The sequence below is a fragment of the Drosophila subobscura genome, chromosome O, assembly GCF_008121235.1.
Source record: "Drosophila subobscura isolate 14011-0131.10 chromosome O, UCBerk_Dsub_1.0, whole genome shotgun sequence".
NCBI lineage: Eukaryota > Metazoa > Arthropoda > Insecta > Diptera > Drosophilidae > Drosophila > Drosophila subobscura.
The window spans coordinates 25,050,898-25,064,585 of NC_048533.1; the positions used below are offsets into that span (position 1 = coordinate 25,050,898).

Here is a 13,688-nt window from a genome sequence, read left to right on the forward strand (position 1 = left end):
GAAGTGCGCACGCACATATTACGTATACGCAAAGTGGCAAGTGGAGCAAGGGGTTGGGGTGAAAAAGTAAAATGTTTTCTCCATCTTTTTAGGGAGTTTGTGGAATTTCTTTACTGTGGTCTAATGCTAAGTTCTTGTGCTTTGTTAAGTACTTTTTGTTATATTTATTATATGCCACCTGGGGGGGCACATGCAATATGTAGGAGTAGATCTCTCTTGGTCTTTGGTTTGCTTTATGTTTACACTGATATTTATCGCATATATGCTTCTATGGACATCAAAAACACTGTAAGAAATAGGGGGTGAGGGCAATCGAAAGATGGTTAACGTCTATCACTGGAAAATGTAGGAGCGCAGGCGTAGGGGGTAGAAGTTTTGTAGCTGGAACTGGAAGTAAATTGTCGCCCGAGTAGGAGGATTGGCTTGAATGCGAATTTTGTATATAGTCTATGCGTATATATATGTATTTATGTATTGTATGTAAATATGTATGTATCAATATCATATCTATTCATTAGTTTTAATGTACTCGTATGTATATTTGTTCCTGCCTCTCTCTGCTGACATTGCATTGCACTCATGGCACTCCACATGCGGTTGGTTGTTTCTCCTTCCTCTCTCTCTTTGATTTATAAACGTAATTTTAATGGTTTTTAGTTTTCAATATACTTTAAATATATACATATAATATATGTATCTTTATGTTGGGTTTTCTTTTTTAGTTTAGTTTTACCTTATGTGTTTGCTTTTCCTTTCTTTTTTATTTTATTTATCAATTATTCTCGTTTTTTGGTTTTTCTTCTTTAATGTTTATAAACTGGTCAGCAACAGTAGCAAATTTAACAATGTGCGTTAACAAATAATTGTAAATATAATGTATGTATATGTATAATATATATATATATATGTATGTATTTTTCTCCAACTCTCCGCTTACCCATCCCCATCCCCATTTCCACTCCCATTCCCTTCTGTATATTCTGTATTTATGTATTTAGTAAATTGTTTATGTGTGTGTCTGTGTGTTCGGTATCTATGTATGTGTTGATGTGTGTTATGGTTTTTGGAATCTTTGTTTTTGTTTCATAATTTTACAACAATTCATTTTCTTGTCGGCTCTTTTTGTGGCTGCCCCCCTGGGATGCTGCTGCCGCTGCTGCTGTTGCCCGTCACTCATAATATTTCTATCAATTTAATTAATAAAAAATATTACCATTATGACTATTAGTTGCAGTTTATCCATATCATTTTTGTGTTTTGTGTTTTTGTTTATCATTATTAACAACAACAGCAACAGCTTTCACATTAGCCCACTGTGGACCGGGGATCGGGTTTTCATTTTTTCATTATTTTTATTTTTAGTTTGTATTTTATTTGATTTTCTTATTTTTTTGGTATCATTCTTAGCGTTTTTGTTTTTGGTTTTTCTCGTTTATATATTAGCTTAGTAATCGTAGTCATAATCAATAGCAATAATCATAATCATCCATAATCCATAATCCATAATCAATAATCCATAATCATAGTAGTAATAATAGGTCTAATCTACGAATAATATAACAGGACCCTATGGAATGACCGGGGTTATTTGCCAAAGCCGAACCCAAATTTACCAAATAGATCTTTGCCTTTCGAGAGGACATCGCCGCCGGGCGCCGCCGCTGCAATGCCTTTGAGGCCGCCCAGCAGACCGCCGCCTTGCGCCTGCGGCGGTGGCTGGGCTTGCTGTGGCATTTGCTGTTGTTGTTGCTGTTGTTGCTGCTGTTGCGGTTGTTGCATGCCCTGCTGCATGCCCTGTTGCATGCCCTGTTGCATGCCCTGCTGTTGCATGCCCTGCTGTTGCATGCCCTGTTGTTGCATGCCCTGTTGTTGCATGCCCTGCTGTTGCATGCCTTGTTGCATACCCTGTTGCATGCCCTGTTGCATGCCCTGTTGCATCCCGGGTTGTGCACCAAAGGCATTTGCTTGTTGCTGCGTTGGCTGCACACCGCCAGGTGGTTGCATTGGATCCGTTTTGGGCGGTTGCTTCGACCCAAATAGACCACCGGTGGCAGCCGAAGTAGCACCAGAGAGCAGGCTAGTCGCGCCGGAGAACAGGCCACCCGTTTGCGCCTGCGTCGTTACCGGCGGCTGTTGTTGTTGTTGCTGCTGCTGTCCTCCCATTCCCATTTGCTGGCCCATCTGTCCCATTCCGCCCATTTGCTGCTGTCCCAGCTGCTGCTGTCCCATCTGCTGCTGTCCCATCTGCTGTTGCGGCTGTTGGCCCATTCCCATCAATCCAGGTTGTCCTCCCATTTGCTGTTGTTGTTGTTGCTGTTGCTGCGTCTGTTGCTGACCGTACGGCTGCTGCTGCTGTTGCTGTTGTTGCAGTCCAACATTACCAACGCGGCCGATCATCCCCTGCAAGTTGGCGATTATCGAATATACCAAAGAGAACGAGAACGAGTTAGTCGAATGGCTCCAATCAGTGCTAAGTAATCTCTCATCAAAACGAATGGCAAACTAATTGTTCAAATATTTGTTCATATATATAATTGTTGTACGTATAGTAGATAGTAGTTATGGGTTAAGTTTTTGCTCAAAATATATTTTCATATAATTTTCTTTTGTTCTCTCAAGTGGCCAGGGGATTTGGTTTGGTTAGTTTGGTTTTAGCAGTGAAAAAACAATCTAGGATATTTGGGGGGTGTCGCTCGTCCACGAGCAGTAAGTAGTTGCAGAGTTACTTGAGATGGTTTGTTGTTTGATTTTTGTTTGATTTTTGTTGGTTATGTTAGTAATGGCAACTACATGCTTTAACTACTAAATTGGCAAAAAATGGCTACACTCAAGAACCGGAACCGAAAGCGAAACTGGAAGCAGAAGCACATCCAGTGGAACTTCTCGTAGATCCGATTGATTCTGACCTCAAACAAAACGAATACCAGTAGCAATACGGCATGGTACGGGCTCGACAGTTTTCCTTTAACGTTTTTGATTGGTTTGGAAAAATAACTCAGAAACTATGTAGAACTAGCAACGTTTCTTAATAGTTTTCAACGCAAAATGAAGTGGGCCTAGGGCCAAAAGGTGGAACTCAAAAAGTTGCATTACAAAATTAAAAACAAAAACAAAAAAATACGTTTCGACAACAAATTTGCAACAATTATTTGTTTGTTTTTGTTGTGGGCAGGAGACAAACTCTAGTCAAAAACAACTCTCGATGCTGGAGCCTGGTTTGGCACGGACTTTGCTACGTAATCGTAGTGGTTGTAGATCTAAAACGCTATTTACGAGTATTTACACTACCTTGATGAGGCGTGAGAGACGATATGTGGGGGGATAAGTAGTTGTTGTGTATTTTGTGATCGATTGTGTCAGATAATCATAATCCATCAATAGAGAGATTGACTGCTTCGATGAACAAAATCAAATTAAAACATAAATTTAAATGTTTTATTTCCGTTTCGTATCGCTGTTTTTTTCTTGTCTAAAACTTAAAGCAAAATGCAGTTCTAACAACTAAAAATTGACACAAAAGGTGAGCCAAAAACGAAAATCATATGAGAGGTGGAGGAGGAGAGGGTTATAGTATGTTTATGTAGAGTGAAAAGCATAATTCAGGGTCACAACTTAGAAGGCAGAACACAACTGAAACACCAGAGTTGACCAAACAAAAAGCAAAATCAAAAATGAAATGAAAACAAAAAGAAAAACGTCAAAGAGTTACACATACAGTGAATCACATAGAAATTTGTACACATTACATCCAATATTCCAATAGTAGTAGTAGCAATTAATTAATATAATTAGTAGCGTTTACCAGTAAAGAAACCAAAATGTATTCATATATAGTTCGATATATATATGCGTATTTATGTATGTATATTTATGGGCGAGGGCGGGGGCAATTCTTATCAGCAATAAGTTTCACTTGTGTGTTTGTGTTTCGTATCTGGTATCTGGTTTTTGAGCGTTACTTAGATAAGCTGTGTCTTTTTTTTTTGTACATATTTTTGGGTATTTTATCTCAATTTGTGGGTTGTGGGAACTTGTTTTTGTTTGCTCTGGAAGACGTTTTGAATTAAGTACACCAGACCTAGCTACATTTTTGTTTCGGATTATTGTTCATAGAGTATGTATATCATAGAGTATTCATGTGGCTGTGTATACATTAAGCAAAAGAAATCTCTTTTTATCCCATTAATATACCAACAAACTAAACACTCAAATAAAAAGAAGTCAAAGTTGCCCGCAGTAGCTCTTAGCTCTTAGCCCATAAAGTTTATTAAAATATAATATGGAAGAGCAGCAGTTCTGTTTGTTGTAGACTTAAATTAAGTACGTTTTTAATGACCTCAATACCAGAAAAAAGTTAAAAGGCGGAAAGAATTTCCTTAGAATTCAAATATTTATATAAATATTTATACAAATTAAAAGCTTATGCAATGGACTCTTTCGGCTGAGACAAAATAGGTATGATCTTGCTCGTAGATGAAGAAACACAATAGAAAAGAAGCACCAAAGTAAGACCTATTTTGAGGGCTTCCAAGTATTTTTTTTAATAATGCAACAATCATTTCTGACCAAAGTGGTAAACATTTGTAAATTAAAACAATTACTTCCAATTGGTCACATGACACATGACTTTGAGTATCCCTAAACGGTCATGGATTTCGTCTAAATACATTCCAAAAGCCCTCGACGGGATAAGATAAAGAGAACTTGAAACAAAATAAAATTGCAGACCATAAGAAAAACTCAAAAGAAAAAGTGTTATAAAAATGAAGAACAAAACTGAAAAGGAAATCGATGTGAAAATGACTGTGGATTGGCTGTGGATATTGTTTGCTGAAGCTCCTCGGGAGCTCCCTTTATATACAGGCTATACACACAAGCACGATATCTGGATTATCACACTAAGTATTCCTATCGAGTATATCGAATATATAGTATATGGTACACCAACATGAAGTGCGGCATTTGCAGGCTATATGGTAGTAGTAGTATGGATGCTCTCAACGATACGATCTTTACACACGGACGAGCCTGTTAGATGCTGATGCTGTATGTTTTGTTTCTTGTTGTTATTTTGGGATGTTTTTGTATATACTGGATGTTAACTACAAGATAAACATGTTGCTAGCTATACATATGTACTATTTAATCGGTTGTTGATTGGTATCGTTAAGTTAATTGGCATGTTCATGTACGAGTACTGTACTGTAAGCGTTTGACTTGGTGGGGCTGGGGTTCGAGAGAGTTACGTTATGGTACAGACACATATAGAGTTTATATAGACAGAGTACGGTTAGGATAAGGATTAATAGTAGAAGTTAGTAGTAGTTATGCGTACAATAGTTATAGACATAGAGAGAGAGACAGAGAGAAAGAGGACGAAACAATGGACTATCGAATCGAATATTGGCGAGTATGAAAGAGAGACCAACACGACACTACTGGCGAGTGTGTGTATGTGAGAGTGTGTGTGTGCACGAAAGCGATAGCAGTATGCCAGAGGGAAAGAGATAGATAGCTACTCTGTTCTGTCAGTGTCAGGGACTGAGTTGTGGCAGGGAGAGTCTGGGTATGATGAATGCTTTTTGGACCTTTGAACCGAAAATCAAATGAGTGGCAGATATAGCAAGAGGTGGAGGAGAGATATAGCTAGAAGTTTACAGGTATAGGTACAGGTACACAGGTATAGGTACAGGTATAGGCTGTAGTAAGTAGTTCTTGTTTGTGGTTTCTGTTGTAGTTGTTTTTTGTTGTTTGTAGTAATAATAATTATTTGTAAGTAGTAAGTAGAGGTTGTAGCGTTTTGGGTACTTTGCGGATACATTTTGGCGTATACGTAACACTCTTTTTTGTTGTTGTTAATTTTAGCAGTTAGTTGTTTTTTTTTTTCGAAAAACAAACGAAAATATATTTGTATATCGTTGGTTTTTTTCATACTTTCGTTATAACGAATATATCGGAACAAAAAAAGGAAACAAAAGAGAGAAAAGAGTATTTACCTGCGCTTGGTGATCGGGGGCAGGATGGCCCGTGTTGTCTAACAGTGTAGGGGAAGCAGGGCGAGCATCTATAGCAACGAATATAACATAAAGACTTCACATTTACCACAGCAGACCATTACAAAAAATTATTCGAAAGAAGTTTGTAGTAGTCGAACGAAAGAGTTGGAAACCCAAACGTGAATCAAAACCAAAAATCGATAAAACCGTTAACCGAAAACCGAAAACCAAAAACAAAACTTAAACTTTATATCGAAATTTATGGATTTTAGTCGCGTTCAAATTTGGGAGAATTTTCTTTCTTTTTCGTTTGAGATTTCGATTTGGAGTTAAAAGTGGAGTAGTACTGGAGGAGGACTGCTGAAGCTGCCTGTTCGGGAACTGTGATTATATAGTAAATGTGGGTTGGAAAGATCCTATTCAGGATATACTTTTTTGGTTGGTCAATTCCTTATCTTGGGTTGGGTTTGGGTGGGTTAAAACTGAGTCTTGTTCTCTAGAATTTCACCGCAGTTCACACAAAAACAAAAAAACCAATTGAAAACTCATAATGAAAGAGGGTAGAATCGAACTTAAAATAACTTGAAAAACAGTTTAAAATGTTTCATTTCACATCACTTTCAAATAAATATCGGGCTTCATTCGGTTGAAATTTTGGAATTATTTGCAAACAACGAGAGAAAGAGGCGCCAAATGGATTCCGATTGGTTCGAATTGGATTGCATTTGATGTGATTGTTATTTAATAGGTACACTTGTCCAGACATATGTATATGTAGATTAAAATTGTTTTAAATATTACCTTTCAGATCTAAGGATAGCGCTTGATATTTCTGAATGGTGGATGGTGGTATCGATATTATGGTTTGGTACTTTTTGGTTCTGTTAAGCATTTTGTTATGCACTTTACAAAGGTATTTTTCGGGGCGGGTGAGTATGGGTTATAAATAGTAGTAGTAGTTGGACGGGCACTTAGTGGTATATTTTTGGTATATTTAGTATTTTGTGGGTATATTTTTGGGAAATAAGTTAAGTTTAAAGTTAAAATTTAGTAGGCTTGTATTTTACAAAAAGAGATTTACATTAGTTACAAAGAGACGACTGCGCTCGTATTTATTTGAAAATGGAAATTTTTGTAAATGGTTTTTGGTGCCCTTTTTGGTGGCCCTTTTTTCTGATGCTGTTGTTGTTTTTGTTGTTATATCTTGAACAAAAGTATGAACGAATAGTAAATATATATATATCGAAGAAGCTAATTCGCAAACAAACAAGACCAACATTCAGAAAAACCAGAAGGAAAACACTTAACGAAAACAGAGAAAGAGAAAAAAGAAGAGAGAAAGGAAAAACGAAATTCGAAAATCAACGAGAGGAAAAACAACGCTAAAAGAAAAGTTATCTTTTAATTTGAGAAGCAGATACGGAGATACTCGAGTGTACTCAAAGCACTCAACTCAACAATGTTGTATGTATTGTGGGATCAATTTGGGTTGGAGTGGAGTGGATCTTTTGTGGGGCTATCCACCAGAGGATAACAATTCGGAATTGGTTTTAGAGATTGTTCCCTAGTCGGACTGTCGTGGTCTGTCAGAGATAGAGAGAGTGAGAGAGGCATTTACCAACAGTATTTACAGATCATCTGCTTGGGGGGGACATTCTTCACACACAGAAGAGTACAGAGGCTGATTGGCTGGTTGTCTTTGGTTTATATTTCTACGTCTCATTGGTGGGTAATCTACTGGTAGGCAATTCAAGTTCATTCGGCAATCAGGTGCAGGTAATTAGTATTGTTAATGCAAAAACACTTGGCCTTACTTGGTTCAACAAATAAAAAACCCATAAACGAGTGGAAATAAGGCGAGAATATAATCTGTTTCAAACTGTTTTTAAAAACAAAATACAATATTCAATTGACATGCAAAGACCAACTATAATTTTTGTACACGGCTAGAGAAAGGCACGCAAGACACAGAGAGACGGGAGACCAGTTAAAAATAGGAAAATAAAACATAAAAATTGTTTTATAGACAAGAAGAAGAAAAAGCTAGGTGAAAATATATATTTACAAAGTTTGATGTGATGAGAAATGATAATGAGAATGATCCTAACCATATTTTGGATGCCGATAAATCCAATTGTGTGATACAGATTTGTGATCTGTTTTGAATCTTATTATTTAAAATATATTTAGTACGAATTCTTAGACTTCTTTTTAATGGAATGGTTCAATGAATGGATGCTTAGGAAATAAATAGATATAGATATATATTTATATATATATATATTGTGTGTGTACAACAACAAGAACAACAACTATCTATTGTATATTTGTATTTGATTAGAATTATACATCACTTGAATCCAAATAAAACAAAAGGAAAAAGAAACAACGTACAAAAAGAATCGAAAGGAAATATATAATATAGAATATTGATAGATATATTATATGGTAAATATATAATTGGAAATATCAAACTGATTGGTGCTGGAAATAATTGAATTTGTACATTAACCAAAATCGCATATTAATTCAATAATTCAAAAAGGAATGGGATAAAAATAGAGAGTTAGATAGAGAGAGATTTTGAAGTTTCGCTCGGAATCATAATGGAAATTAAATTTTGGCGGCGTTCAAAAATCAGAATTGGTAACTGTTTTTATTCTATTTTTTTTGTTGTTTCTTCTTTGCGATAGAGAGAGTCGGAGACAGAAATAGTTGAGTAGAGGGAAAGAGTGGAAAATATTCTCAGTGTTTGTTCGGCTGATCGTTTCTTTTGGGGAAGATTTTGTTCGGAAATTCGGAAAACAAACAAACGAAGGAAGGGGAAGAAACCAAATATGAAACTGAAAATCTTTTTTTGAGGTGGGAGTATCGGTATCAGAAATGGATTTGCTATAGTATTAAGTAGTAGTTGTAGTTGTGGTACATTATCCTGCTTGTGGAATTGGAATTATTGTTTTATGTAGTCTGGAAGAACCTGCATAACGTTGTTGTTATTTTATTCATTCATCTTATAAAGAGTGATTTCGAGATAAAAGTACATCATGTTTTTTGTATTATTTTGTGATTTATTTTTTGTACGAAAGGAAGTAAGAAAAAACCAAAAACTTGGAAAATAAAATTGAAATCTCATGTAATTGAATTGGTTTCTCGATTTGATCACTGTGGATTGGATTGGATTTTTAATTCGTATTCAAACTCAAACGAAGAGAACACAAAACACGAAGAAGGAAACGCAAGAAACACAAAACGGAAAATTAAAACTGTGACCACAAATAAATTGCGTAGATTATGGTTATTGGATCATTATGTTCTGCACAAAGCCTACTTACTTTTACCTGGTTGACCACGCCCGGCCGCGCCAGGCATCATATTGTCCCGCGGCGGCGGCGGTGGTCCTCTCGCACCAGGTCCCTGGCCCCTGCCCCGCTGACTGAGTCCGCCACGTCCGGCTGCACCGCCCGGACCCATCTGGTTGTTGTATTGGTCCGGCGCATCCGCCAGGAAATTTGACGGCACCAGGCCACGCACTCCATCCAGTTCGCCCATGTAGAAACCATCTTCATCCATCTCACCATACACCAATATGATCTCGCCCGTCTTAAAGCACAATTCCACCTGCTGTAGATGGTAGAAGTCAGAGAAAAGGCATCGAGATTAGCTCGGAATAATGTTAGAGGAGGAAGCAGCAAGAAAAGCTCTCTTAGCAGTAAGTGATTGCGGGTCTATGGAGTTCTGGAGACACTCACTTCACAGGCCATGGGATCAATCAAGTCCTGGCGGAAGCCTGGCAAAAAGCTGCCCAACAGACCACCCATAAGACCACCGCCCGCACGGCTCTCCCTTCGCTAAGTAGAGACACAAAAACCAAAAAGAGTCCATGCAAAAATCACCCAAAAATAATAAATTCCCTTGAACTTACCTCGGCATCCACATTGGGACTCAACTCTTGGGGATCGTAGTCGTAGAGGGCAATCATGCGCTTCACCGGCATATTCGCATAGATGTCGCCCCAGCGATCGCGACTCACGTTGCGCATGCTCTGCTGTGGCACCACCTGGCCGGGCATCACCTGCGCCTGTCCACCGACAGCGCCAGCGCCCTGCATGGCGCCTGGCATTTGACCGCCGGCAGCCATCGATGCGGTTGTGTCTTCCACTTCAGAGACCATGTTGTGCGGCACATAGCCGCGACGACCGGCCAGTTCGCCCCAGTAGAAGCCATCGGAATCCTTATCACCAAAGACCTAAATCCGGAACAGAGAGAGGAGCGGAAGATGGGGACAAACATGAGTACAGATCAGGCAGAGATTGGGGTTTGGTTGGGATGTGTAATCGCATGGAGATTATTGTGGATTAAAGTGTGTATTGTTGGGTGCATAACGCTAGCTTAACGATTATTTATGGAACTATTAGAACATAGTTAGAGTTAGAGATAGAGAGAGAGAGAGAGAACAACGTCTACTTAGTGGGTAGAGTATTGATTACTGTATGGGTTGATAGATTGATAGTAGATATTATTGGTAGGGGTAGGTTCTGTGGGGTAAACGGATAACAGTACGGATCGATCGAGTTCTCAAAGGAGTCTGAATGGGTCTAATGGTTCAGTGTGTCAGTGGGTCAGTGAGTTGGATGTCGAATGGTTATTGGTTGGGGCGAAGGAAAAACATGCACTGATCATTCAATTAGCGCAACAAGCAAGCGCAGCCAATATCAAAATCGGATATCGAGATAGAGATCAAGATCGCATCCAATTGCATCCAATTTGCTGGCTGGTTCTTATAACTGGTTACCGTGTGCACCGACTGCTGTGGATCAGGATCACATCGAGCCATCTGATCTGCGCGTGGATTTGCCTATCATTTGTCGGCAGCTGGAAAGTGTTTTGGTGGTTCTGTGTGCGTGTTGGAAGGGATCAGCGAGCTTACCTTGATCGTATCACCCTCTTGGAATGGCAGCTCTTCGTCGCAGCCATCGGGATTGGGACTCATGGTCGATGGATCGTAGTCGAACATGGCCACAAAGTAGCGGGGTTTCTTCTGCTGTTGCTGCTGCTGCTGTCCGGGCTGCTGCTGGCCACCAGGCTGGTGCTGGCCCTGTTGCTGTTGCTGCTGGTTGAGGGGACCGCGTGGGCCCATCATTTGATTGGGCATTTGACCGGGCATCTGACCGGGCATCTGTCCAGGCATTTGGCCAGGCATTTGCCCGGGCATTTGGCCAGGCATTTGACCAGGCATCTGATTGTTCATCTGCCCTGGCATCTGTCCAGGCATCTGACCGGGCATTTGTCCTGGCATCTGGCCAGGCATCTGCCCTGGCATCTGACCCTGCATTTGCCCCTGCATTTGGCCAGGCATTTGACCAGGCATTTGACCCTGCATCTGACCCTGCATTTGTCCTGGCATCTGTCCTTGCATTTGCTGTCCCTGCATGTTCATCTGCCCGGGTACTGGTCCTCGGAAGCGGGGCCCACCTCTGGGACCCTGTGGACCATACTGTTGCTGTTGTTGGAGTTGCTGCTGCTGCTGCTGTGGCCCCTGCGGTCTGCCTGGCACTGGCGCCATGCCACGCTGTGCACCTGCTGTCCCTGGCTGCTGGTATCCCTGCATTTATTCGATTCGTATGCCCAAGGATCGTCGATCGTTTGCACGCGCATGAATTTGAATTAATTTAATTGAAATTTAAAATTTTGTTAGCATGTTTTGAGATTCTTTTGAGGTTGTTTTTAGCAGGTTCTTAATCTGTACTCTGTTTTTCTTTCATTCACATTGTCTTTAGAGAGGTTTTTTTTGGTTTTTAGTAGCAAAAGGTGGAGGCGTCTGCGTTTAGCTGTTTTTTCTTTAAAGTTTTTAACTCTTTTTTTGTTTTGTTAGGCAAAAACTAAGGAAGTACGAAAAGCTGAATGTGTATGTGGGTATACATGTATGTATTATGTTTATATATATGTGTATGTGTGTGTGTGTGTCTGTGTGTGTGTGTATGTTACGATCTATATACGAACAACTGAAATTATAATCAATTATCTATAGAGCTGATAGTCGAGTACGAAGCTAGACGAGTACAGAGAGAGAGAGAGGAGTAAATAGGTTCAGAGGATGGCAGTAAGAAAGCGCACGGAATCGAGTTCGCAGTTATCTATGGGGAGGTGGGTGGGAATGGTTTACAGTTACAGTTACAGTTAGCAGCTGCAGTAGCGGTAGCTGCGACTGGTATGTGTGTGTGTTTTACATGGGATATATGTCTATAGGTACTTGGATATAATTATTTATTAGTTGATTATCACAACACTGACTCTTCGACGCTTTGTACAAATGTTTGGTTCTACCAAGTTCAATCTTTGCCATACATAATGCTATGCTGTATGCCTTGTCAGTCCGATCAATCATGCAGAGGTTCATCTCCATTCTGTTTTTGGTACTTACAAGCCGTCTATCTGTTTGATTTTTAAATACTAAAACACTTCCCTAGAGGCACACAAAAAGAAAGGTAAACGATAAAAGTAATAAGGAAATCTATAAGGAACTCAAAACATAAAATCAAAATTCGAGCACTCATTTTTCGACTTCAATATACAGCTGCAATTATCCAGTTTTTTGCTCTGGCTTTTTGTTTAATTTTCGAGCTGAAAGCGATTTCTAGGCTAGAGAATTAACTGACAAAAAAAAAGTATTGTAGCGAACACTTAACATATTTGATTTTATAGCTAAATAGTTTCTATAATTAAATTGTTTACGTTTACAATTACTGTTAACTTACGTTCTAGAGTGTAAGTGTGTGTGGGTGAGTGTGTGTGAGTGTGAGTGTGAGTGTGTCTGTGGTGTGTGTGTTTGGCAATATGTGAGAGATGTTGTGGGTATAACTTACATTCTGGTTCACTTGACTCTGTGTGGGTTTCGAGAAGAGGCCACCGAGCAGGCCACCTAATAAGCCGGAGCCTCCGTCAGGCTGTTATGTCGTATCGGATCGTATATCGTATATCGATCGTATCAGTTTTTGGGTTTCATATAATGAAAATGAATATGTAACTTGTTTTGTTTAAAATTGTTCGTTGCATTGCGTTTTATCCTTAATAAAATTCGATCGGCATTATATCATAGCATATCATTTCCGCTCAAATATTTACTTAGTTAATAAAAACTCTATTTGAAATCTGAATAACTCAACAATATTTGAAATATATATTGCAAACATATTTGCTTTGGGTTTGTTTTTGCTTATTAATAATCATTATTTGTTGCAATTTTGAATTGCAATCAAATCCAAGACATGCTACAAATAATTGTGAACTTTACTCGGAATCAAACCAAAGATCGAAATTATATGGAGAAAAAAGTAAATACTAGCAAAAGTTTGGCATACTCTGGTGGGGGCAAAAAGAGATCTCTTCAAACCGAATTCAAAATTAAATCAAAAGTAAACTTTACATACATACAAGTTCTTTTTTGGGGGTTTTTGAGGGGTGTAGGTCTTTCGTTCAATTGGTTTTTTGGTTCTTATCACATAACAGAGGAACAGTGAGGACTTTGCTGGCAAAAGTCCCCCCAAGTAAGTATTTTGTTTGTGTGAATTTGGTGCGTTTGGTTACAGAATTTCTCTCAGTGTACGAGTATGTATGTATAAGGTAGAAGTATTTATAATGTGGTACATTTGCAAAACAAATCGACCGAAAGTAGTAGTAGAAAATAAAGGCAGT

The 13,688-nt window shown here is 38.9% G+C and overlaps 1 protein-coding gene across 15 annotated transcripts in view; it reads right to left on the bottom strand.

Moving 5' to 3' along the window:
- Nucleotides 1–1,113: 1,113 nt before the first annotated feature.
- The window catches only part of LOC117898036 (RIMS-binding protein 2), a 30,007-nt gene continuing 17,432 nt past the window's right edge, over nucleotides 1,114–13,688 (bottom strand). For 4 of the 15 annotated variants that reach the window (XM_034807181.1, XM_034807179.1, XM_034807180.1 and 1 more), the window contains 5 exons: nucleotides 10,924–11,493; nucleotides 9,919–10,242; nucleotides 9,329–9,617; nucleotides 5,997–6,064; nucleotides 1,585–2,400 (listed from right to left, as the gene is read on the bottom strand). In XM_034807181.1, the coding sequence (XP_034663072.1) occupies nucleotides 1,585–2,400; nucleotides 5,997–6,064; nucleotides 9,329–9,617; nucleotides 9,919–10,242; nucleotides 10,924–11,493 (2,067 nt within the window). Of the gene's footprint in view, nucleotides 2,401–5,996; nucleotides 6,065–9,328; nucleotides 9,618–9,918; nucleotides 10,243–10,923; nucleotides 11,599–12,859; nucleotides 12,941–13,688 lie in introns of all 15 variants that reach the window. The other 11 variants (XM_034807185.1, XM_034807186.1, XM_034807188.1 and 8 more) reach the window with 9 other exon arrangements.